Source organism: Macaca nemestrina, chromosome 13 (assembly GCF_043159975.1).
Source record: "Macaca nemestrina isolate mMacNem1 chromosome 13, mMacNem.hap1, whole genome shotgun sequence".
NCBI lineage: Eukaryota > Metazoa > Chordata > Mammalia > Primates > Cercopithecidae > Macaca > Macaca nemestrina.
The window spans coordinates 26443778-26466831 of NC_092137.1; the positions used below are offsets into that span (position 1 = coordinate 26443778).

Genomic DNA, 23054 nt, shown 5'->3' on the forward strand with positions numbered 1-23054 from the left:
GGAGTGGAAGCACAGAGGCGGGGCACAGGAGCGGGGCTCTGGGGTGATGAGCAGAGGGTCACTAAGCCCAGGCTTAGGCTGAGGACACCCCAGGCTAGGCTGTGGGGTTCCCCAGGGAAGTGTGGACCCCTCCTGGCCTCTGAAACCTGCTGGAGAGGGGGCAGGTGGCTGCGTCCCCCTCCAGTGCCCCATTACCGTTCTCGTCTTCAATCTCAGAGGGCCCGGTGAAGACGCGGTTGGCCACCTTCACTCTTCCGGGGGGCCCAAAGTGGGGGCCGTCCACTTTGCTGTCTTTGCAGAGGCGGGTCAGGATATGGCTGGGCTTCATGGGGTCCCGCCAGATATTGTAGCCGTGTCTGCGGGAGGGGACACACAGGCTTGGAGGGGCTGGGTAGGACTAAGCCATCCTGGATGACAGCTGGTTGTGGCCAGTTCTCTAAAGCTGGCTGTTGCCCTCATCAGCAAGTGAGTCTGATTCCTCCTGCCCTGGGCCCCAGGCTCACCTGAGACACTAGGGCTGCTGGAGGCTGAACCCTCCTGCCTTGGCCCTTCGACCACGTATCAGTGTCCCCAGCCTAGCCCCACTGCATCCCCTCACTGTGCCCACTCCTCTGGAACCTCAGAGACTCCCTTGAGGAAACTGAAAACCAGAGAGGTGAAGGGACTTGGCCAAGGTCACACAGCCTGTAAGTGGCAGAGCTGGCCCAGATCCCCAGGGGACTCTTCCTGTCCTCCTCTTCTGGCCCCCACCTTCCCTAGCCCACTTGTCTCTCCTCATCCTGCCTCCCCTGTCCTGCAATCCACTGGCCCTCTCCTTGTTTTGGGATCTGCAGTCCTGTCCCCTGAAGGCTGTGCCCAGGGACTATAGGGGCAGAGGCCTGGCCTGGGACAGAAACCACAATATTTCTACCTTCTCAAATCACCACAGTCTGAATCTCATTTTAGAGTGGAGGCGAAGCAGGCACACTGCCCCCACCCTCTGCCCCACGCCCCACACACGTGGAGTAGGTCTGGGCGATGCCGCAGGTGGCGCGGTGCTTGCTGTAGAAGCGGTTTTCCAGGTCGATCTTGGTTTCCCCAATGAGGTCATCAGTGCCCACCAGGTCCCAGTCATACACAGCCACCGTCAGCATGGATTCCATGGGGAAGGAGGCCTCGATGTCAAAGGACCTGGTGGGGGTGGAGTTAGAAGGGTTTAAGGATCGGCTAGGGTGAGACGTGGTCTGGGTTGGAGAAGTTGGGGTGTGGCAGGGGAGGGCACCAAGAAGCCTTACTTCCCAAACACAGGGTTGAGCTGCTTGGAGATGTAGTTCTCCTTGTCGCGGATGTCGGTCTTGCCTAGCCGGATGGCGATGTAGGGGTCAGCTTTGCCGTTGATGTCGGCAGGGTGCAGGTCCGTGGCCTGGGATGGGGAGGAGGGCTGCCTGAGCAGGCTCCCATGCCCTGCTCATATTCAGTGCTCCTGCCAGGCTGCCTGAGGGTCCTATGACAGTGAAGGGCAGGGGCAGGAACACTGGACCTGTCAGGAGGCTTGCTCTGTGACCCTAGGCAAGTGGCTACCCCTCTCTGGGCCTTGATTTCCTCCTCTAGAAAAGATAAAGGCTAGACCAAATGATTTCCCTGGTGCCTCCCAGTCTGGGGCTGTCAGTATGCAGCTTCTTTTTTTTTTTTTTGAGGCGGAGTCTCGCTCTGTTGCCCAGGCTGGAGTGCAGTGGCCGGATCTCAGCTCACTGCAAGCTCCGCCTCCCGGGTTCCCGCCATTCTCCTGCCTCAGCCTCCCGTGTAGCTGGGACTACAGGCGCCGCCACCACGCCCGGCTAATTTTTTGTATTTTTAGTAGAGACGGGGTTTCACTGTGTTAGCCAGGATGGTCTCGATCTCCTGACCTCGTGATCCGCCCGTCTCGGCCTCCCAAAGTGCTGGGATTACAGGCTTGAGCCACCGCGCCCGGCCTTTTTTTTTTTTTTCTTTGAGACAGAGTCTCACTCTGTCTCCCAGGTTGGAATGCAATGATGTGATCTTGGCTCACTGTAAGCTCCACCTCCTGGATTCAAGCAATTTTCCTGCCTCAGTCTCCTGAGTAGCTGGGATTACAAGTGTGTGCCACTGCACCTGGCTAATTTTTGTATTTTTGGTAGAGACAGGGTTTCACCATGTTGGCGAGGCTGGTCTTGAACTCCTGACCTCAGGTGATCCTCCTGCCTTGGCCTCCCAAAGTGCTGGGATTACAGGCGTGAGCCAGTGCACCCAGCCAGTATGCAGCTTCTTTGGTCCCTCTCAGATGGGAGGATGAAAGACTTGCAAGGAGGGGAAGTGACGGGAGTCTCACCCGGACCACATAGACTCGGACCAGCACATTGATGGGGTCATTGCTGGGGATGCCCTGGAACATGCCGTAGGTGGGGTCGTAGCCAGCTTCCCGGGACACGTCCTCTGGGAGTGGCACTTTGTACACGCAGAGGGAGCCCTGGGCAAGACAAATGTGGGTCAGGCTGTAGGTTTGCCTGGCAGGGGTGGCATTCGAAGTAGCTAATGGCACCGGGAGGGCTGGACCCTGATGTGGCAGGGCCTTCACCCTTTAGCTGGTGAGTCATGGGAAAGTCCAGGGCTTCTGGAGGGAGTGACCAGGGCAGTGGTGGGAGGTGAGTGGGAGAACCTGTGGTGGGGCAAGGGCTGAGGGGTACTCAGGGGCTGGGCCCGTGCTCCTGGCCTGACCTTGAAGCGTCCCACAATGCGCTCCTCCTCAGTGGAGCCATCCTCGTCATCCCCAGTCTTGCCCCGAAGCAGGTTGAAAGTGTGCAGCCAGTCCTCAAAGTTATCGAACTCGCACTCCAGCTCTTTAGGGTACACCTGAGCCAGACCAGGCCGTTGGGGGGTGGCTGCTTGGTTTCTGGCTTTCATCCTGCCCCACCTGCAGGATCACTGTCACCACCCCGCCAACGCCCCCGCACTCCCTAGAAGGACCTGCTCCCAGGCTCTCACCTTAAGCTCGTCAATCTTAGGTTTCTTCTTCTCAGGGGCCTCAGACCCCTGGCCAGAGCCAGAGCTCTGGGTTTTCTTCCTCTTCTCCTCTTTGGCAGCCCTTGCCTTCTCCTTGCCCTTCATTGACCCCTTCAGGCCTGGCCAGAAGCAGAAAAGGAGGTGGAGCAGAAATGAGCAGAGCAGGAAGGCTTGGATTGGAGACCCAGCTCTGTCGCTAATTTGCTTTACTAACTTAACTCTCGGATGTCCATGTGCTGTCAAATGCAGATAATACTTTCTAGCATGCCCGCCTCATGGAGGTGCTGGGGGCCCCATTGAGTTTATGCCTGGGAAGGTGTCTGAAGACTGTCATCATGCCCTTTGGAAGAGAGGGGCAGGAAGGAGCATGGGTTTGGGGGTGGAGGCCTGTTGCCACTCAGTTCCTTCCCCACTCACTTTCCTTACTAGCTTCCCTCTTCTTGTCCATAATAATAACACTCTGTATTAGCATTTCCCAAACTGCATGCAGTGGAGCACCAGGTGCAGATGCTGCTGGCATGCTTTAGAAGAAAGGGTACTGTGACCCAATAAGCTGGGGAAATATTTTACACTGTGTCTTTCTTTTAGAGATGTATAATAACATTTGCACAGTAAAGGCTCTGAAAAGTCCTGCACCAGAATAAGCTGTTTCAATCAGCTTTTCCTAAACTAATTTGACCAAAACTAATTTGTTCCTTTTAGAATACCCATAATTTTCTTCATGGAAAAGAGTCTGGAAAATGCTGGATGGAATGAGCTCTGAGGTCCCTTCCAGCTCTGATGTTCTGTGGCTGTAAATGTCTGTCTATCACCGTGGGTGCTGAACTGGTCAGAATAAAAGCCTCCCTAGACAAGGGCCTTAGCTTGCTCAGAGCCCACAGACTACTGATGCTGCTTCCCTGGCTACTAAGGCTGGGAGGACTGGCGGGAGGGGAAAGAGAAGCAGGTGGTGAGGTAGGCAGGAGAGCCAGCTACCCGGGGCGGGGAGGAGGAGGCAGAGTTCCAGGTTCCAGGGCTCACCCTCAGTGTTGTCCACCTCCTCCTTCTCCTCCAAGTCAATTCCAGAGGGCTCCTGTTGTCGAAGTTGCTGCCAAAAGATGAGATGCAAAGGAGAGAAGGTGGGTTTCCTGGGGAGGAGTCTGTTGACCCCAAACTGTGGACCCAGACCAGTCTTAATGCACTAGAAGTAGAAAATCTTCCCCACTGCATTTCAAATCCACCATGTGCTCTGCTTAAGTTGATTTAAAGAAGTTTATAAGGTGTACAATGTGACTAGTGGTACTTAGGGGTTTATGCATCTGTGGCACATACACACCATGGAATACTATGCAGCCATAAAAAAGCATGAGTTCATGTCCTCTGCAGGGACATGGATGAAGCTGGAAACCATCATTCTGAGCAAACTGTCACAAGGACAGAAAACCAAACACTGCATGTTCTCACTCATGGGAGGGAATTGAACAATGAGAACACTTGGACACAGGGAGGGGAACATCACACACTGGGGCCTGTCAGGGGGTGGGGGGCTAGAGGAGGGATAACATTAGGAGAAATACCCACTGTAAATGACCAGTTAATGGGTGCAGCAAACCAACATGGCACATGCGTACCTATGTAACAAACTTGCACGTTGTGCACATGTACCCTATAACTTAAAGTATAATAATAAAAAAAAAAACAATACCTTGCAATAAATATTTATATTTTCTACTTAAAAAATACAGTGCATTTTAATGTTGCTTTTAGTGGTATTAATAAATTGTTTTAATGTAGAAAAGTATAACAGTAAGAACATGTACTATATTTTCTTTCACTCAGCACACCCCACCCTACTGGAAACGAGAATAAATCTTACTGAAAACTAGAAACCGGGTTTCAACTAAGTCGCCACCGCCACCTGGTGGCAGTCTGTGAAAATTGCAGGAGTAGAGACAAGACAACAGGCAGCCTTTTGCAGCTCCAGCCTGGCCAATTTGATGGTGGGAGAAGAGACTACCAGTTGTCCTCAATGATCTGTTCTGCTTTTTTAGAAGTTTTGCTGGGCACACAGTCACTTTGCTAAAGATTACATTTCTCAGCCTCCTTTGCAGATAAGTGTAGCTATGGGACTAGATTCTGGTCAATGTGATTGGAAGTGATATGTGCAACTTCTGGATTGGGCCCTGAAAGAGAAAAGCATATGCCTCCTCTCCTCTTTAACCTTTCCTGTGCACTTGAATTAGAACATGATGTTGAGTCACCTCCAACTCTACAGATGTCAGAAACAAGAGGTCAGGATCTTAGTCCTTGACACCACTGAGCCACCATACCAGCCTAACCCCCACTCTCTGAGATGCTATGTGAGAAAGAAACTGTTGTCTTGTTTACGTCACTCTAACTTGCTACAGCAGCTTAATGTGTGCTCTAATAAATATCACACCCAGCTTAGGCTGCAGAAAGGGCCTGGGAGAGAATGTGGCTGGATCAGCTCCAGCCCCACTAAGGAAACACAACTGCAGGCATGTGCCCTTCCTGGTCAGGTGGCCAGTCAGAGCACTGAGCTAGGCAGGCAGCAGGCAGAGGACACAAACAAGAGAGCGGAGAAATGCACTTTCTGGGACTTGCAATCTGGCCAACAGATGGAACCCACATATGTGTAACAGGGGAAGAATCATTCACGTGCCGATGACCAAGATGTGTAAAATAAAACAGTATGAAGAAGAGTCGTAAGGACTACTGATAAGCATTTGTTCCCTTATGGCCTCTGAGAACATGTTTCTCCTTTTTCACAAAGGTCACTTCTTCTTGGACGCCTTCCCTGATTCCCCCAAGCCATGATTTGCCTTTGTTATCACATAGTCCTCTAAGTCTCTGTTTACATGTCTATTTTGCCCAGTAAACTGGGGGCCCATCAGGGCAGGTATGGCATCTTTTGGCTCCCATAGCGCCTAGTATGGAGCCTGGCTCATCGCATATACCCAAGAGGCATTTGTGGAATGAGTCAATGAGGACAAAAGGAAACTAAGCCAGGGAAGGCAGATGGGACCATCATCTTGGAAGGTGAGTTCTGAGCTAGGATTTCAAGGATGTGAGACAAGGCCATCCCAAGCTCACATGAATAGAGGTGGGACCCAGCTCCGGGGGCTGTGGGAAAGAAGCTGGACAGGAGGGTCTGAGTGTGGAGGGGGTCGCCTCCCCTCACCCTGCCCGAGGTCTCACCTCCTTCATGGTGTCAATGGAGGCAAAGTACTTGGACCACCAGTCCAGCATGCTCTCATCTGGCTCCTCCTCCTCCGGCTCCTCTGCAGTGCCCTTCTTCTTCTTCTTCTTCTCCTTCTCCTCCTCAGCCTGTAGGTTGGCCAGGTCCAGAGTCCTACATGGGCCCCTCCTGCCTGGACAATCCCGAGGGCCTCCACCCATTCCGTCATCTGCTAGCAGGAAACCCTGGGCTCCATAAGGCTCTGTGGGGCCACCTATGTCCAAGGGGCAGGGTCTTGTTTAATGGAGGAGGTGCCATGGGCCACAGAGGGTCATGACCTGCCCATGTGATCCACTGGCCCAGGCAGGACTGGCACTGAGTCCTGCACTCACCCAGCTCTTTTTCACTGCATCTTGGGGGAGATGTGCTGGCCCAATCATGCGGGGGCGGGGGCTGGCTCTGTCCCTGATGCTGGACCCTTTGACCTGACACCGTTGCCAATACAGGACCCTCTCACCCCAGAGCCCCTGCATGGCCCCCACACTCACCACATCCACTTTGACAACAGCTTCAGAAGTCTGCAGAGGAACCAAGGAGACAGGGGCAGAATTAGTCACTGGGACCTGGAGTGGCAGGCAGTGGCCCAATACAGGGCGTGTGGAGGAGCCGAGATGGAAATTACTGTGTGCTGGCAGCCCCTGTGCCCTCAAGGTCAACTTTGCTTTAATAATAGCATTCTGACTGGTGAGTCTGCAAAGGGTCTGAGTGAGGATGTTTCTTTGGGTGGCCAAAGGAACAAGGGGGTGTGTTCTAGGCTGGCCCATGTTCTGCCCTTCCCTGTAGGGTCTGCAGCGTGTAGGCCACTTCCACACCCAACTCCCAGGTGGTAGGTCTCTCTCTGGCAGATGAAGGGTCTTAGTCTGAAAGCCAGGAGGAATAAGGAGCTTCCACCTGGAAATCCTCCTCCGACCCAGGCCAGGGAAGTGTCATTTGTGAATGGCTGGAATGGAAAACCCAAGGACCCTTTGGAAAGGACACTGATGATCTCATAAGGAATCGTTACCTATGGTGTCATTTGTTGGAGTAAAAATTATGGCAGGTGATTATAATAAACTGTGATGGCTCACTCTGTCTCTCATATACACATACCACATGCCAGTGCACATGCACGCACACACACGCATGCACCCACATGCACGCACGTGTACATGCACATATGCACACCGCAAGCACACATGCACACATATATGCACACACATCACACTCATGCATTCACACATGCACATTTACACACCACACACACATGCACACATGCACACCACACACACGAATGCACACATATATGTACATACACCACAGGCACACATACACATGCACATTTACATACCACACACATGCATGCACACATGCACATATGCACACCACACACACATGCACACATATATGCAAATATGCCACACTCACGCATGCCACATGCACATTTACACCCATGCATCCACATATCCACATACACCATATGCACATATGCACACATACACATATGCATACCACGTGCATGCATGCACACATATATGCACATACACCACATGCACGCATGCACACACACATTTACATACCACATGCATGCACATATGTACACACACTACATGCATGCACAGGCATGTGCATGCGCACCCACACACATGCACACATACATGCACATGTGTACACCACAATGCACACATACATGCACATATGCACACCACACACATACATGCACATGTGCACACCACATGCATGCACACACTCGCATATGCACATACACCACACACATACATATGCACATATACACACCACACACTCACGCATGTGCATATGCACATACACCACACACATGCACACACACAGGCACATATGCACACCACATGCACACATGCACACATGCACACCACACACACATGCACGCACATATGCACATACATCACATGCACACATGCACACACGCACACATGCATACCACACACACGCATGCACGTGCATATGCACATACATGCACACATGCACATATGGACACCACAAACATGCACGCACTCATGCACATTTACACACTACACACACACATGCACGCAGGCACGTGCATTCCAGGATAGTGTTAGGTGGAGCTGGTTGGACACACAATCAAGGTCAGCCCCCAACAGTCACATGCCAAAGGAGGTTCTTAGTGTCCTTCTCTCTCAGGGCAGATAGTCTGGTTCACAGGACATGTCACATGAAGTTGCACGTTCCCAGCCAGCGGGGGACTGACCCCACCCGCCTTACCGCATCCAGCTTCACCATGGTCTCCAGTTTCTTGATGGGTACCTCTGGCTCCATGTTCACCACGACCTCCCCTGTGGAGTGAGAGGAGGGGCCCCCATTGCACAGCACACGGCAACGCCGGAGAAGCCTGACTGGACAGATGGACAGATGGACAGACAGGCAGAGGAAGGAGCAAGAGGAACAGTGAGATTGGCGGGGCAGGAAGGTGCAGAGAACTAAAGCTGATTCTGGAACTTTCTGAGGGAAAGGGGGACAGGGCAGTCAAGCGAGGAAAGATGGGCATGGGGAGGGAGGAAGAGAGCCCAAGAGAAGGGGGAGCTGTGGAGGCCGCCGGGAGGTAGGCGGCAGAGAGGCCTGGGTCTTCTCCATCAGCCAGCACAAGGGACTTTGTGCCCTCAGGCCCTCCCAGGCTGTCTCCAGCTCTGCCCTCTCTGGCCGTAGAGCTGGGGTCGCCCTGGGCAGCCTTCCTTGGCCACCAGCGTGGACCTTCTTCTGTGCCATCCCTCAGACCCAAGGAGCAAACTCTGGCCACAGCTTGGACTGGACTGAGACCTGGAGCCCTTCCCTGGGTGGCATGGAGCCAGGCTTGGTGGCAGGGTGGGTGTGGCCATACCCGTGGTGTTCCAGCTGGGGGCCGAGCGGTCTGGGGGCCGGTAGATGAAGCGTCGCAGGGAGCTGACGGCATGGGAGCCCACCAGTGTGTAGCGACCGAAGGCCCGGCAGTCCACCACGCGGATGTTCAACGGCGGGTGCAGCAGCTCGTTCTCTGGGAGGTCCTGGGGTGTTGGTGACAGGAGCCTGAGCCTCCGAGAAGGGGCAGAGGAAGCCGGCTGGCTGAGTGGAGCCACACTGGCCACAGGACATCCTCCGCCGGGGCCTGCACTCACCACTTCAAACCACTTGACGAGGGTGTTGAAGTTGGGGTTCTTCTTATAATTGTGGATCAGGGATGACTGCACCCCCTTCCCTGCACACTCGATGTCCACCCGTGGCCGGTCCACCTGGGCCAGGTTCACCCGCTTTAGGTCCCGTAGGCCCCAGAACAGCACCTGGGAGAGGTTGAGGGGCGTGCAGAGAAGAGAGCCCCTTAGTCAAGGGAGCCGCTGTAGGGGCGCTGGACCATCTGAGAAGGAACTGGGCAGTAGCATGGGCAGAAGTTCACCCCAGATTTCAAAGGGCCGGAGCAGGGCCAGGAGAGCAGAGGAGGGGCATCCTCCAGAGATGAGAGTGGGGCTGCCCAGAGAAGGGGGGCAGAGTCAGGGGTGCAGACAGGAGGGCTGGGCACGGTCCTGGGACATGGGAGTGCGACTTGGTGCAGACGGGGGCAGGCCCTGGGCTGGGGCAGGAGCCTGAGTCTGCTGCTGGCTCCTGGTGATGGTGATGGGAGGGGGATGAGAAACCACTTCCCCTCCTGGGCCCTCAGTTTCCTCATCTGAAAGAGAAAGGCCACACAGGGCCCTCGCACCTCCACTCGGTACTTGCTGAGCACGGGCCGGATGCCCACAGGCACAGGCATGATGGGACCTCGGTCCACGTCCACCGGACCGTTGATCGGGGGCAGGTCAGCCTTCCCTGCTGGCCCAATCTGGGGAATGGGGGTCATAGGTCACACACTGGGGAGCCCAGGGACAGGGTCTCTCTCCCCATGCATTGTTTGCCATGAGATCTGGGGAGACAGGGAAAACCCCCCAAGAACCACTCCCCCAGCTTCGGTCAGGATGGGAAGGAGAGAGGCCCCCAGGCCCCAGGCCCCAGCTCCAGGCCCCAACCCCCAGGCCCTAACCCCCAAGTCCCAGGCTCCAGCCCTCAGCCCCAGCCCCCAGTCCCAGGCCCCAGCCCCAGGCCCCAGCCTCCAGGTCCCATACTCCAGGCCCCAGCCTCCAACCCCCAGGCCCCACCCCCAGGTCCTACCCCCAAGGCCCACCCCTAAACCCCAGCTCCAGGCCCCAACCCCCAGGCCCTAACCCCCAGGCCCCAGGTCCGAGCCCTCAGCCCCAGCCCCCAGCCCCAGGCCCCAGCCCCAAGCCCCAGCCTCCAGGTCCCAGACTCCAACCCCCAGGTCCCACCCCCAAGCCCCAACCCCAGGCCCCAGCCCCCAGCCCTAGGCCCCTCCTCCCAGCCTCCAGCTGCCAGGCCTCAGCCTCTCTTCCCTGTGTCCCACCTGCAGCAGCTCAAAGGCCGCCAGTAGGTCTCCAGCTGTGGCATTGCCACGGTAGATCTGGTAGTACTCGAGCTGGGGCGGGAAGCGGGGTGGGCAGTACGCCTCATCTGCCATCTTCACCAGGGGCTTGGCGAAAGTCCGGCCCATGAAGTCAGCTTTGCCCTGACACAGCAAACAACCCAGATGCCTCTTGGTGCTTGCTGTCCACACCTGTGATCTCGTTTAGTCCTTACCACAGCCACATGAGTTGTTGTAAGGGACAGGTGTGATCACCGCATTTTACAGATGGGGAAACCAAGTCTCGGGGCCCACCAAACACTTGTTCAAGGCCAAGCAGTCAGTGAATAGCAGATGTCCGGCTCAGGACTAGACATGAGGTCCTCCTACGTCTAGTCCAGGGCTATCTGGCACCTCCGCAGCTGAGGTGGTGCGTGAGAAGGTGGCTCACTAACTCTCGGGAGTCACCCCAATCCCTTACTTCCTACTCCAGAATCTCCACGGAGGACGGCAAGGCTGTTACTGGTTGTGGTAAGTGTGGGCGGGGTTCGGGAAGCCCCGGGGTGAGGAGGCTAGTGACAGCAGGACTTGCCAGCACATCTCCAGGGCTCGGACCATTGGTGACAGGAAGTGAGGATGTCCTGGCCTGGGAAGGGGTCAGGCTGCCGCAAGCTGGCAGGAGGCACCTGGAAGGACTGGGTGTCAGCCCCCACTCCCAGCTTCCCAGTCAGCACCTGGCCAAGGAACTCTGCGGGTGGGTGGCGGAGGTAGCCGGCACAGCCTCCGTGCAGGTGGAGTGCAGGGAACAAGGGCCAGGTGTGGTGCTGCTGAGGTCCCTGGCACCAGAGCCCACCCATACCATGGAATCCTGGTCGTAGATTTCAATGACAATGATGGGCGGATCGTCCCTCAGCTCATGAGCTTCGCCATAGAGCTCCAGATTGTCGAACACCAGCATCTGGTCCCAGGTGGGACACAGGGTCTCATTCAACACCTGCAGCATGGGGTGGGGAGACAGGTGACAAGTGACAGAGGGTGGGCAGATGCAAGAACAGGAGCTGCCCCTACTCACTCAACTTCCACAGAACCTGGGGGCAGGAGTGACAGATTTCTTGATTCTTCCAGAAATCTTAAAATCAAGGCCAGTGTAAGGTTTGCCCCAAACCCCCTGCCAACGTCCTCCTTGTTGTCCCTGTCTTGTGAATATAACCACAATTAAAGCCCGTAGCCTTTCCGGTGTGACCCGGGTCTACAGTTATCTGCAGGGCTTCCCCTGAGAAACTAGGGCACTGGCTGACCTGTGGCTCCAGGCCCCACAGGCTCACAGGCCCCACAGGCTCCAGGCCCTATGCCCCACAGGCTCACAGCTCCAGGCCCCACAGGCTCCAGGCCCCACAGGCTCCAGACTCCAGGCCCCACAGGCTCCAGGCCCCAGGCCCCACAGGCTCCAGGCCCCAGGCCCCACAGGCTCACAGGCCCCACAGGCTCTAGGCCCCACAGGGCTCCAGGCCCCAGGCCCCACAGGCTCACAGGCCCCATAGGCTCTAGGCCCCACAGGGCTCCAGGCCCCAGGCCCCACAGGCTCACAGGCCCCACAGGCTCTAGGCCCCACAGGGCTCCAGGCCCCAGGCCTCACAGGCTCACAGCTCCAGGCACCACAGGCTCATAGGCCCCACAGGCTCCAGGCCCCACAGGCTCACAGCTCCAGGCCCCACAGGCTCACAGGCCCCACAGGCTCTAGGCCCCACAGGCTCCAGGCCTCAGGCCCCACAGGGCTCCAGGCCCCAGGCCCCACAGGCTCACAGCTCCAGGCCCCACAGGCTCCAGGCCCCAGGCCCCACAGGCTCACAGGCCCCATAGGCTCTAGGCCCCACAGGGCTCCAGGCCCCAGGCCCCACAGGCTCACAGGCCCCACAGGCTCTAGGCCCCACAGGGCTCCAGGCCCCAGGCCTCACAGGCTCACAGCTCCAGGCCCCACAGGCTCCAGGCCCCATAGGCTCACAGCTCCAGGCCCCACAGGCTCACAGGCCCCACAGGCTCTAGGCCCCACAGGCTCCAGGCCTCAGGCCCCACAGGGCTCCAGGCCCCAGGCCCCACAGGCTCACAGCTCCAGGCCCCACAGGCTCCAGGCCCCAGGCCCCAGGCCCCAGAGGCTCACAGGCCCCACAGGCTCCAGGCCCCAGGCCCCACAGGGCTCCAGGCCCCAGGCCCCACAGGCTCATAGGCCCCACAGTCTCCAGGCCCCACAGGCTCATAGGCCCCACAGGCCCCAGGCCCCAGGCCCCACAGGGCTCCAGGCCCCAGGCCCCACAGGCTCACAGGCCCCACAGGCTCACAGGCTCCACAGGTCCCAGGCCCCACAGGCTCACAGGCTTCCCGGTACTCTCAAAGCCAGAGCCACTCCCTCCCCCGAGGCCCTCACCTCTGTGCACTGACTCTGATTGATGAAGAAGACGCGGGCGAAGGGGTCTGAGAGTCCGCTGCTGTCGGCGGCAAAGAGGCTGCGGGCCTGGTACATGTGGGCTCGGAGCTGGAACGTCTGCTTCTCTGTGGGGAAGGGCAGCCTGAGGTTCTGGGATGGGCAGCCCCTCCGGCCCCTCCCAGGTGAGGCTTCGAGTGAGGGGTCCTCACTCACTGGTGTAGACCAGGCTGACGGGCGGGAAGGCGTGCAGGCCCAGGCCCTGGGCCGCCTTGACCTCCTGGAAGCCACAGGGCAGGCCGCACAGGAAGTCCTTGCGCTGTTTGCTGAGGCCCAGCCACAGGTACAGCTCCAGCTTGGCCTGCACTGTCCAGCCTGCTGAGCCGAAGCCTCGCTTCCCTGGCAACTGGGGGTGGGCATGGGGTCACCAGGAGCCTGACGGCTGCCAGGGCCCACGGGGTGGGGAAGGGGCAGGGGCTGGCGGAGGCCCTGGTCAGAGCTGCCCTGCCCCTTCACAGCATCCTGCTGGGCTGGGGTCCAGTGGAGACAGGGAGATGGGCAAGGGGCCGTCCTACCCCTTCCGCACCCCTTCCCCCACCTCCTTCCCATTCTCAGCTCTTCTCTGAGCACCTACTGCTTGAAGGCCTCACTCTGTCACTCAGGCCCTCCAGCCCCAGGTGGAGCTGCTGCTCCTCTGAAAGGATCCAGGCCCCCATCCATCCTGCCCCCTCCAGCACCTTGAGGAAGAGCGTCTTGACCTTGGCGCAGTCCTTGCCGGTCTCCTCCTCCACGATGGAGAAGAGCAGGTCCTTGGAGGGCACACGGGCATAGGCGATACGCTTGTTGTTGCTCATCATCCAGATGAAGATGTCCGGAATGCTGTGCTGGGGCTGGTGGGGTGGGGAGTGGCCAGGGGCAACGGGTAAGAGGGTCCAGCCTCCTGACTGAGTCCCCTGAGCCTGAAGGACCTCAGAGAGCCAACCCTGGATAAGGCAAAGCCCCCTCGCCTTGGGCCGCACCTCGTCTGCCAGGAAGCGCAGCTTCTGCAGGAAGTTCTGGCACAGCCTCAGCTTGTCCCGCACCGTGTGCCGCTTCACCTGGGCCCGCAGGGTCCTGGCCTGCTGCCCCATGCTTTCCTGTGTGGGAAGGGGTGTCAACAGAGCCCAGCTACTGGGGGACAGCTCGGGCCATGACAGAGGCAGCTGTGACACCTTCTCACAGCCAGGCCCTCCCTCCAGTCCCTGCGGTCCAGCCGCGTCCTCACCAGCTCCCTCATGCAGGACTTGAGGCGCTCCCGGTCAAGCCTGGTGCGGGATGAGTGGCCCTGATCCTTGTCAGCGAGGGAGAGGAAGCGGCTGGGGATAGGGGGAGCTGGGATTTAGCGAGCCTGACAAGCAGGGGCTCTGTAGATTCTTCCTCATCTACCCAGCCCTGGCAGGGTCCCCTTTGTCCAGTTCTGCTTTGTCCTGCCCCAACCTGCCGCCCCCCGCTTCTCACCAACAGCCACAGCTCAGCTCCTCCAGGACGCCCCGCAGGCGACGCTCAGGGTAGAACTTCTCCGTTTTGATCATCTCCTGTACGTCATTCAGGCCTTCTTCCTGTGAACCAGGAGTGCCAGTGATGCTGGGCCACAGCCCCGCCTCCCCAGCCTCCCCAGCCTTCCTAAATGTCTCCTCCCCATTGATCAGGGGAGTGAGGGACCACATGATCTGGGAGCTCTTGCTAGGGCTGTCCTGAGTATCAGTCATTCTGAGGAAGTCATCAATTTCCCAGGTTCTGTTCTCAGAACCTAGAGATGTTGGTGTTCGTGGGTTCTTCAGTTCCTGAAGGAAGAAGCCACCTCTGGACTGTGAGTCTGTGGTTCTGGTGGGCTCACAGGGCCTGGGCAGAACTCAGGCCTAGGCAGGGGGCTCATGGCTGGCCAGAGACAGAGGGAAACCCAGGATCCTGATGTCACTCCAAAATGCTGGGGCCTGTGGCAGGGCATGGGAACAGATGCCTGGGGGAAGAGGGAGTGGCTCTGGCTCTGAGAGCACTGGGAGGGCTGGGAGACCCAGGTCCCACAGGAGACACAGGTCAGCTAGTACCCCACTCCTTAGCGGGAAGCCTTGCAGACAACTGCAGGCCCAGGTCACACTGCAAAGGCTGTGGGCTTTAATTGTGGTTATAGTCACAAGACAGGGGTGACAAGGAGGACACTGGCAGGGGGCTGGGAGCAAACCTCATATTATCCGTGACTTTTTTGGAGGTTTTAATTCATTTTTATAAAATATGAGCTGGCTGAGCTTCAGGGAACTTCAACAGGGAACAGCAACATCTCAGGGAAGGGTGGGATTATCTGCTGGTCCCTGCTCCCCCAGGTTGGGGAGAAGGAGGTCTCAGGCCAACAGCTGCGCTCCTCGCCCAGTCAGTGCCCATGGGTCAGGCAGGGAGAGGGGTGGGTGGAGGAGGAGGGGGCAGCTCCTGAGCTTCAGACACTGCTCGCTTCTCCCTTCTCCCCATTTCCCTTCCCTAGCCTTGCTTTTTTATTTTATTTTATTTTGTTTTATTTATTTTTTTGAGATGAAGTTTTGCTCAGTCACCCAGGCTGGAGTGCAGTGGCACGATCTTGGCTCACTGCAACCTCCGCCTCATGGGTTCAAGCAATTCTCCTGCTTCAGCCTCCCGAATAGCTGGGATTATAGGCGCTCGCCACCAAGCCCTGCTAATTTTTGCATTTTTAGTAGAGATGGGGTTTCACTATGTTGGCCAGGCTGGTCTCGAATGCCTGACCTCAGGTGATCCACCCACCTTGGCCTCCCAAAGTGTTGGGATTACAGGCGTGAGCCACCACAACTGTCTCCCTAGCCTTGCTTTTAAGATTTCTGGAAAAATCAGGGAACCCAACACTCCTGCCCCGGGGTTCGCTGGAGGCTGCAGTGACTAGAGGTGGCTCCTGCTCTTGTCTGTGCCCTGGGACCTGGGGCTGAGGATGGGAACAGAGGTCCTGCTGGGGCCATTCCTGCAGCCTGGGCAGACCAGCTTTGTGTGTTGCAGGCAATGCCCTCTGACAGCACCCTCTCCCCCAGGACCCCACCCCTGCTGGCCCCTGGCCTGGCCCTGACCAGCTTGTCAGCGATGTGGTCCATGATGCTGGCATTGTAGAGGCGGCGGCGCTGGTCCGGCCACCAGCTCTTGATGTAGATGCAGGGCTTTCGCTCCAGGTAGGGCAGATGGAAGTAGTTCCTGGGGTGGGCAGAGGTGGGAGGTGAGGTCTTGGGGGCCCAGGGAGGTGGGAGGGCCAGGCCACAGGGGGATGGGAGGTTGGACCCACCTGTCGGTGACCAGGGGCCGCATTGGTGGGGTGGAGGAGACTGAGGCCAGGTCCCCGCCATTGCTGGCCTCGTCATCACTTGAGTTCTGAATCAGGTCTACTTCTTCCTCATCCCCGGGCTCCTTGCGGGGCTGAGGCCGCTGGGGCCGGGACAGGCCATCAACTTCGTTCCCATAGTTGCCTGGAGGCAGAACGGGCCCAGAAGGCCTAGAGTGTGTTCCCCCCAAGGCCCCTCCCACAGTCCAATCCGGTGCTGCCTTGGATTTGGGAAAAGGAAGAGGGAGAGTCAGGGAATGGGGCTCGGATGTGACACAGCATTAGCCCGAGAGAGGTGCCTGTGTTCCCACTCTGCTGAGAGTCAGGGAGTCCTGATGATACCTGAGTGCAAGGAGGCCCAGCCCTGGCCCAGGCCGCGGCCTGAGTTCCCACTCTCTCCTCTGCAGCCCAGGGAAGGGCCTCTCCTCGCCCTCTGCCCCAGGTCCCAAACACAGCCTCACCCTGTAGGTGGAGCTGAGGGTCGGCCCCTTTATGGAGCATGGTCTACCACATGCACACATAAAGGTGTTTCTTGGGTGCTTGAGGCCTCTCAGGGGAAAGGGGTCAACATCCCCTACAGGAATGAGGACAGGGCTGAGGTGCAGAGCCTCACACTTACCACCTGCAGCCTAGGCCTGAAGCCCCCCGTGGGCCCAGCACTCACCTAGGCCTGAAGTGCCCCGTGGGCCCAGCACTCACCTACGCCTGAAGCCCTCCGTGGGCCCAGCACTCACCTAGGCCTGAAGCCCCCCGTGGGTCCAGCACTCACCTAGGCCTGAAGCCCTCCGTGAGCCCAGCACTCACCTAGGCCTGAAGCCCTCCGTGGGCCCAGCACTCACCTAGGCCTGAAGCCCCCCGTGGGCCCAGCACTCACCTATGGTGACCTCAAAGGTGATGGGCTTGTCTCCATTTCTCCGGTCAATCATTGAGGCCTCCAGGAAGGCTCCAAAGAGAAAGAATTCTTCCATTTTCCCTGCACAGCTCTGTGGGGAGGCAGTTCAAACCATTCTTGAGCTTGAGTAGGGGTGGAAGGTCGGGGGCCAGGCCTCCTTCCATCTCACAGACAGGCCCTGGGGGTGGATGGTGGGGGCATCCCACCCACTTTGGGGCCAGGCAGCCCAAACCCCGATGGCCCTCCAGCCTGGATATCCATGGAAGCAGGGCTGGCTCCAGACACCACAGGGACAGCCATGGCTGGGAAGAGGGGTGGAGGGGTGGCACCGTCGTGAGACCTGGTGGCCATCGTGAGATAGAGCACAGGCAGGCAGTGAATGAGGGCAGAGTCCTATTGGGGGGCTGAGTGGGAGCCTCTGCTTCCTGGCGAGGAGCCTCATCCTTTGGTCTGACTCCTCCGGTAGACAGGGCAGCAGCAGGCCAAAGTCTGGGACCCAGGTGTTTTGGGGGGAAGGAGGCTGAACTGGAGGCCCTGGGGGACAGCACAGTGCCTGGGGTCTCACCTCCGAGATGGGCGTGGCCTGCTCCACCTGCACCTCTGTGGAGCTGGTGAGCTCAGGGTTGGAGGTGTCCAGGATCTCCACCGCCAGGCCCAGCAGGAGCCGGGCCCGGAAGGACACACCCTCCCCCAGGCCCTCGTTCAGGTCCTGGTGCTCGTCCAGCAGCGTGTAGTTACGTGTGGAGCCGTACATGTTCACCCAGGCTGGACCCAGTGTGGGCAGGAAGCCTGTGGCAATGGGGAGAAAAACGAGGGAGCCGTATCACATCCAGGGTTCCCTGGGGAAGAGGGGCCTCTTTTGGGGGTCCCTGGCCTCCAGCTCCTGCGTGCTGAGCTGAGAACTTCATGTGTGTTATTCAGATGTGGGGCAGCCTTCTTATACTGTGCTGGGGTGGAGTACTCTCTTGGGTCTATTTCTTCCCTGCGGGGGCCTGAGCTGGAAGTGGCGGGGAAGCAGAGTGTAGCTTTCTGCTTCCTGCAACTTGGAGTAGGAATTGCCAACAGTCTATTTGTAGGACAGAGCTAGTCCTTCCAAGTCCCCAGCATGACCTTCGGTTCTGTGCCATTTTTGCAGCTCTGTCCCACCATGGTCACCCTGCTGGTGCAGACCCCTCCCTTCCTGTCCATCTGTGCCTGTGAAATGCTGCTTCCTCACGAAGCCTTCACAATTCCTAGGCACAAGTCCCTTCTCTTATGGCTAAGATCTGTCAGGACTCTGACAGGGGTCGCAAGATCCGGCTTTTTTGGTTCATTTGCTTTTTATTCTGCCTTTTTTAAAAAACACACTTATAGTATTTTAAAAATTTAGATATACTTCACATGATATAAAATTCGCCATTTTAAAGTGTACATTTCAGTGGTTTTTAGTATATTTACTATGTTAAAAACCATCATCTAATTCCAGAACAGTTCCACCCCCTCAAAAGAAACTCTGCACCTATTTAGCAGTTGGTCCCAATCCCCTCCCATTAGCACCTGGAAACCGGCAATCTACTTTCTGTCTCTGGATTTGCCGGATGTTTCACATACATGGATCAGACAACATGTGGCCTTTTGTGTCTTCTGCCTTATGTTTTGACCATCTGGTAGCACATCTATCTCCTTAATACACAGTGAGCACTTTGATCCAGGAATAGATTCTTATCTCACTCTATGTCCTTGGAACCCACCACAGGGCAGGGATCCTAGGAGGTGGTCAGTCCCTTCGAGTCTGCAGATAGGCACTACTATTAAGTATTACATATATACACACTGTAATTATATACAAATGCAGTATATACACTGCAATGATATGCCTATTCATACTATAATTATTGTATCATATAATCATTACTATTTTCACTTTAAAAATGGGAAAACAGGTCACACAACTACTGTCAAATCCAATCAGCTGGGCTCAGGCCAGCTCTGAGCCGACCTGAGCCACAAATCCACACCCTCCCCTTGAGGCAGGGGCTGCTGGCAAGGCCCTGGAAGCACATGTGAGGCTGAGGTCCGGAGTTGATGGTGGTGGTGTGAAGAGAGGGGGTCTCACTTACTCCTTCCCTTCAGGCCACTCCCTGCCCCCCAGCACACCCAGTCTCCTGCTGCTGACCTTTGTCTCCATCATTAGAAATCTTGCGCAGGTCAATGAAGTGGGTGCCGATGGCCACGTCATTGACCTTGTCCGAGTCTCGGATCTGCACCTTCATGCGTTTGCAGAGTGGGGGAAAGAGGTCTGTAAAGACCACCTGCTCATTCCACAGGGGCTCATAGCTGCTCTTCTGGACGGAAGTCTTGCCCTGGTGGAAGGGGGAGCGTGGGTGAGGGCGTGGCATGTGTGTGTAAGTGGATGCATGTGTGCGTGTGTGAGTGGGTGTGTGTGTCTGTGTGAGTGGGTGCATGTGTGCATGTATTACTGGGCGCATGTGTGCATGGGTGAGTGGGTGCATGTGTGCGTGTGTGAGTGGGTGTGCGTGCGTGTGTGAGTGGGTGCATGTGTGCGTGCATGCCTGTGTGTGGACTTGTCTTCACCCTTCCCACACCCCCAACCTCTCCTCCCTCTCATGCCCCCTGCGTAGCTCTCAGTCTAAGGACTCCAGGAGGCAGGGAGGATCCTCTAAGCCCATCCCTGGCCGACATGATTTCCAGCCTTTTCTTACCCGCCCAGCTGCCCCAGGCCCCATGCCCATCAGCCTGCACTTGTGATGCCTGTCACCCAGCCCCCGCCTCCTGTACCTCATACCCCAGTACCTTCTGGCCAGCAAAGAAGACTTGCACGTAGGGGTCCACGAGGTCCTTGTTTTCACCGATGAAAGCCTTCTTTACATTGGCCATGAGGCTTGTGTTCATACGGGGCAGCCCCTCTGCTCGGTAAATTTTCACATAGAACCGGGCCCACTGGCGTTCGGGAGGCACCCCCTCGGGGAGCAGCAAGTTCCTGCCAGCACATACAGCCAGGGCCATTGTGGCCAGGTCCAGGTCCCCAGCCCCCGTCCTGGCATCTACACACCCCTGGGTCCTGGCACAGTCTAAGGGATGGCTGGGGGAGCTAGGCTGGGATGAGACACTTGCGTTCATGGAACTTGCCCCTTGTGGAATTCTGGGCAAATCTCCCGTCTCACTGAGCTGCCATTTCATCACTGTTGAGGTGGCTGTAGTAATACCCACCTCCCAAGTATATGGTCGGCTCAAGCACGCTAACACATGAGTGCTTTGTAGATTGTGCATTGGGATATGGTCTTAGTATTATCATCAGTGTTTTATAGTACTGTGCTGTATCTTTTGTTTCGTAAACAAAAACTTCATAGTAGCCTCCAGCTCACAAAAACAGGATTCATTGATCCCAGCACTTTCATCCACTGACTCCAGACAAGGTCACAGAATATTTCTCAACAGCTGCTATCAGCTGCCTCGAATTGGCACACCAGAAGAAACCGGGGCTCTCCCAGCACTATCCTGCTGCCGTACTCAGGACCCAGCAGCTGCTGGCTCTGGTCTGCCAGCATTGACTCTTCCCACCCCATTTCTCACTGGCAGAAAGGATGTCAAAGGACTGTTATTCTCAGTCATCCTCCATCACCTGCTGCCCCTGCCCTGCCTCGGAAGAGTGGGGCTGTTTGGGAGAGTGGGTGAGAGCAGGGTGAGGGAGATAGGTGGCAGGTACTCTGAGCAAACCCTCATCGAGAACTCCCTGGGGGAAGGAAGGGCTGGCTCAGACTCCAGGGGCTGGGGTAGCTGGGCCTCACCCCTCAATGTCATCTTCGTCGGTCTCATTGGCCTTGTGGGGCGTCTTGATGTTGTCCCCTTTGCCCACCACGGCGACGTCACACTTCACGTAGCCCTTCAGCCCCGAGGAGATGTCGTCGGGGTCCGACAGGATGGCCCACTTGTGATGGAACTGGTGCTCTGCAGTGGTGGGGGGGGAGCACTGCACCAGATCCCCCAACCCAGGGCGTCTCCCAGTGCTCAGGGGAGGCCAAGGGGTGGCAGAGCCAAATGTTCTCTTGGCCCCTAGAGTCCCGAGACCTGGGACCACGGCTCTGCCTGTCCCTAGTCCAGGGGGTGATAGAGTCTGAGGTCCTCTGGAGCTGGGGCAGTGGGTGGATGGCCCAGCCATGGACATACGTCTCACGAGTGGTGTGACTTGGAAGTGCGACAGCCTCCTCCTAATTGGGTTCTTTCTGCCTATGGCCTCTTCTATGGCCCCACCCCAGTCAGCTAGCCTTCACATAGCTGTGAAGGACACAGCCGCCCACAGGGCCTTCCCAGGTGGAGAGGCTCATGCTCCTGCTCCCCATCTTCAGCTCCTTCTGGGGCTTCCCAGTGCCTTGGGGTAAAGACAAAAGGCACTTGGCCGGGCGCGGTGGCTCAAGCCTGTAATCCCAGCACTTTGGGAGGCCGAGACGGGCGGATCACGAGGTCAGGAGATCGAGACCATCCTGGCTAACACAATGAAACCCCGTCTCCACTAAAAATACAAAAAAAATTAGCCGGGCGTGGTGGCGGCGCCTGTAGTCCCAGCTACTCAGGAGGCTGAGGCAGGAGAATGGCGGGAACCCGGGAGGCGGAGCTTGCAGTGAGCCGAGATCGCGCCACTGCACTCCAGCCTGGGCGACAGAGCGAGACTCCGCCTCAAAAAAAAAAAAAAAAAAAAAAAAAGACAAAAGGCACGGCCTGTGGGCTCCTGATTTAGTGCTCCCTGACTCACTCTGCTGAGCCCACCCAGCCTTGTGTTCCTCCTTGCTGAACATGTATTGCGGATTTGCCTTTTTATACCTCCATGCCTTTACATCTGCTGCTCTTTGAGCTTGGAACGCCCTCATTCCTGCTCTCTCCACCTCCATCTCTCTCTCTCCCTGTTCAATTTGTACACTTCTACTCATGTTGCTCAAGTTTCTCCTCCATGCAGCCCTCCCTGACTTTCTCAGAAGAGTTGATCCTGGGCTCTTTGGTGTTTGTTCTCTGTGCTCTCTGTGCACATTTCCCATCTTACTGTGCACTGTGCTCATCTGGGCATTGTTTGTCTCTGATTTTAGACTGAGAGTCTCCTAAAGACAGGGACTGGCAGTCTCATCCCAGTGTCCTATGGCCTACGACTGTGTGGAGGGAAGGACAGATGTCAGGGAAGGAGGCACTTTAGGAAGGATTTGCTCCTTCAGGTTTACTTTAAGCCCAGTGGGCAAGCACAGGGAAGCGCATCACTGTGCCTTAGGAATCTGCTTCCCAGGATGTTCTGTGGGCACCGAACTCTCTGGGACTCAGCACCTCCCTCCTTCACTCCCTCCTTCACTCCCTCCTCTTCCACCTTCTACTGTAGCCCAGGCCTGCGTCCTGCAAGCCTGTGGCCCTGGTGGGCTCCCGGAGATGTTAGGGGCTGTGTGCAGAGGTTGGCCTTTCTGAGAATAGCCAGGCCACCAGTGTCTCAGAAAAGATAATGCCACAGTAGAGTCTGAAGAGAGGGACAAGCAAGGCAAGAAGGCAGGAAGGCACATGGGTGAGGAGTCACTGGAGAGCCTCAGCCAGGCCGGCAGGCCTCCGGTAGGGGCCATGTCCCAGGTATCCCAGGAACTTCAGGTCTTGCCAGAGCAGATGTGTGTCGGATGAGGAGATAGACAGATCGCTCAATAAATGGGTGCAGAAATGGGCAGAGGGATGGGTGGTGAGCTGCCTGGCTGGCTGAGAGACAGATGGACAGATGGTGGATGGATTATTGGATAG

General features: G+C 57.0%; 1 protein-coding gene across 4 annotated transcripts in view; it reads right to left on the bottom strand.

The window, feature by feature from the left end:
- The window catches only part of LOC105479784 (otoferlin), a 103800-nt gene that overhangs the window by 6986 nt on the left and 73760 nt on the right, over positions 1-23054 (bottom strand). For 3 of the 4 annotated variants that reach the window (XM_011738042.3, XM_024792206.2, XM_071076399.1), the window contains exons 12-39: positions 21083-21242; positions 20088-20274; positions 19450-19636; positions 17860-18083; positions 17277-17385; positions 16367-16547; positions 16158-16278; positions 14551-14651; positions 14318-14408; positions 14073-14189; positions 13791-13943; positions 13270-13459; positions 13057-13181; positions 11494-11628; positions 10638-10799; positions 9942-10061; positions 9364-9525; positions 9090-9252; positions 8477-8607; positions 6727-6756; positions 6199-6327; positions 4021-4087; positions 2983-3119; positions 2716-2850; positions 2330-2467; positions 1275-1402; positions 1000-1170; positions 196-356 (exon numbers count right to left, since the gene is read on the bottom strand). In XM_011738042.3, the coding sequence (XP_011736344.2) occupies positions 196-356; positions 1000-1170; positions 1275-1402; positions 2330-2467; positions 2716-2850; positions 2983-3119; positions 4021-4087; positions 6199-6327; positions 6727-6756; positions 8477-8607; positions 9090-9252; positions 9364-9525; positions 9942-10061; positions 10638-10799; positions 11494-11628; positions 13057-13181; positions 13270-13459; positions 13791-13943; positions 14073-14189; positions 14318-14408; positions 14551-14651; positions 16158-16278; positions 16367-16547; positions 17277-17385; positions 17860-18083; positions 19450-19636; positions 20088-20274; positions 21083-21242 (3915 nt within the window). The remainder of the gene's footprint in view (positions 1-195; positions 357-999; positions 1171-1274; positions 1403-2329; positions 2468-2715; positions 2851-2982; positions 3120-4020; positions 4088-6198; positions 6328-6726; positions 6757-8476; positions 8608-9089; positions 9253-9363; positions 9526-9941; positions 10062-10637; positions 10800-11493; positions 11629-13056; positions 13182-13269; positions 13460-13790; positions 13944-14072; positions 14190-14317; positions 14409-14550; positions 14652-16157; positions 16279-16366; positions 16548-17276; positions 17386-17859; positions 18084-19449; positions 19637-20087; positions 20275-21082; positions 21243-23054) is intronic. The other variant, XM_011738043.2, reaches the window with a different exon arrangement.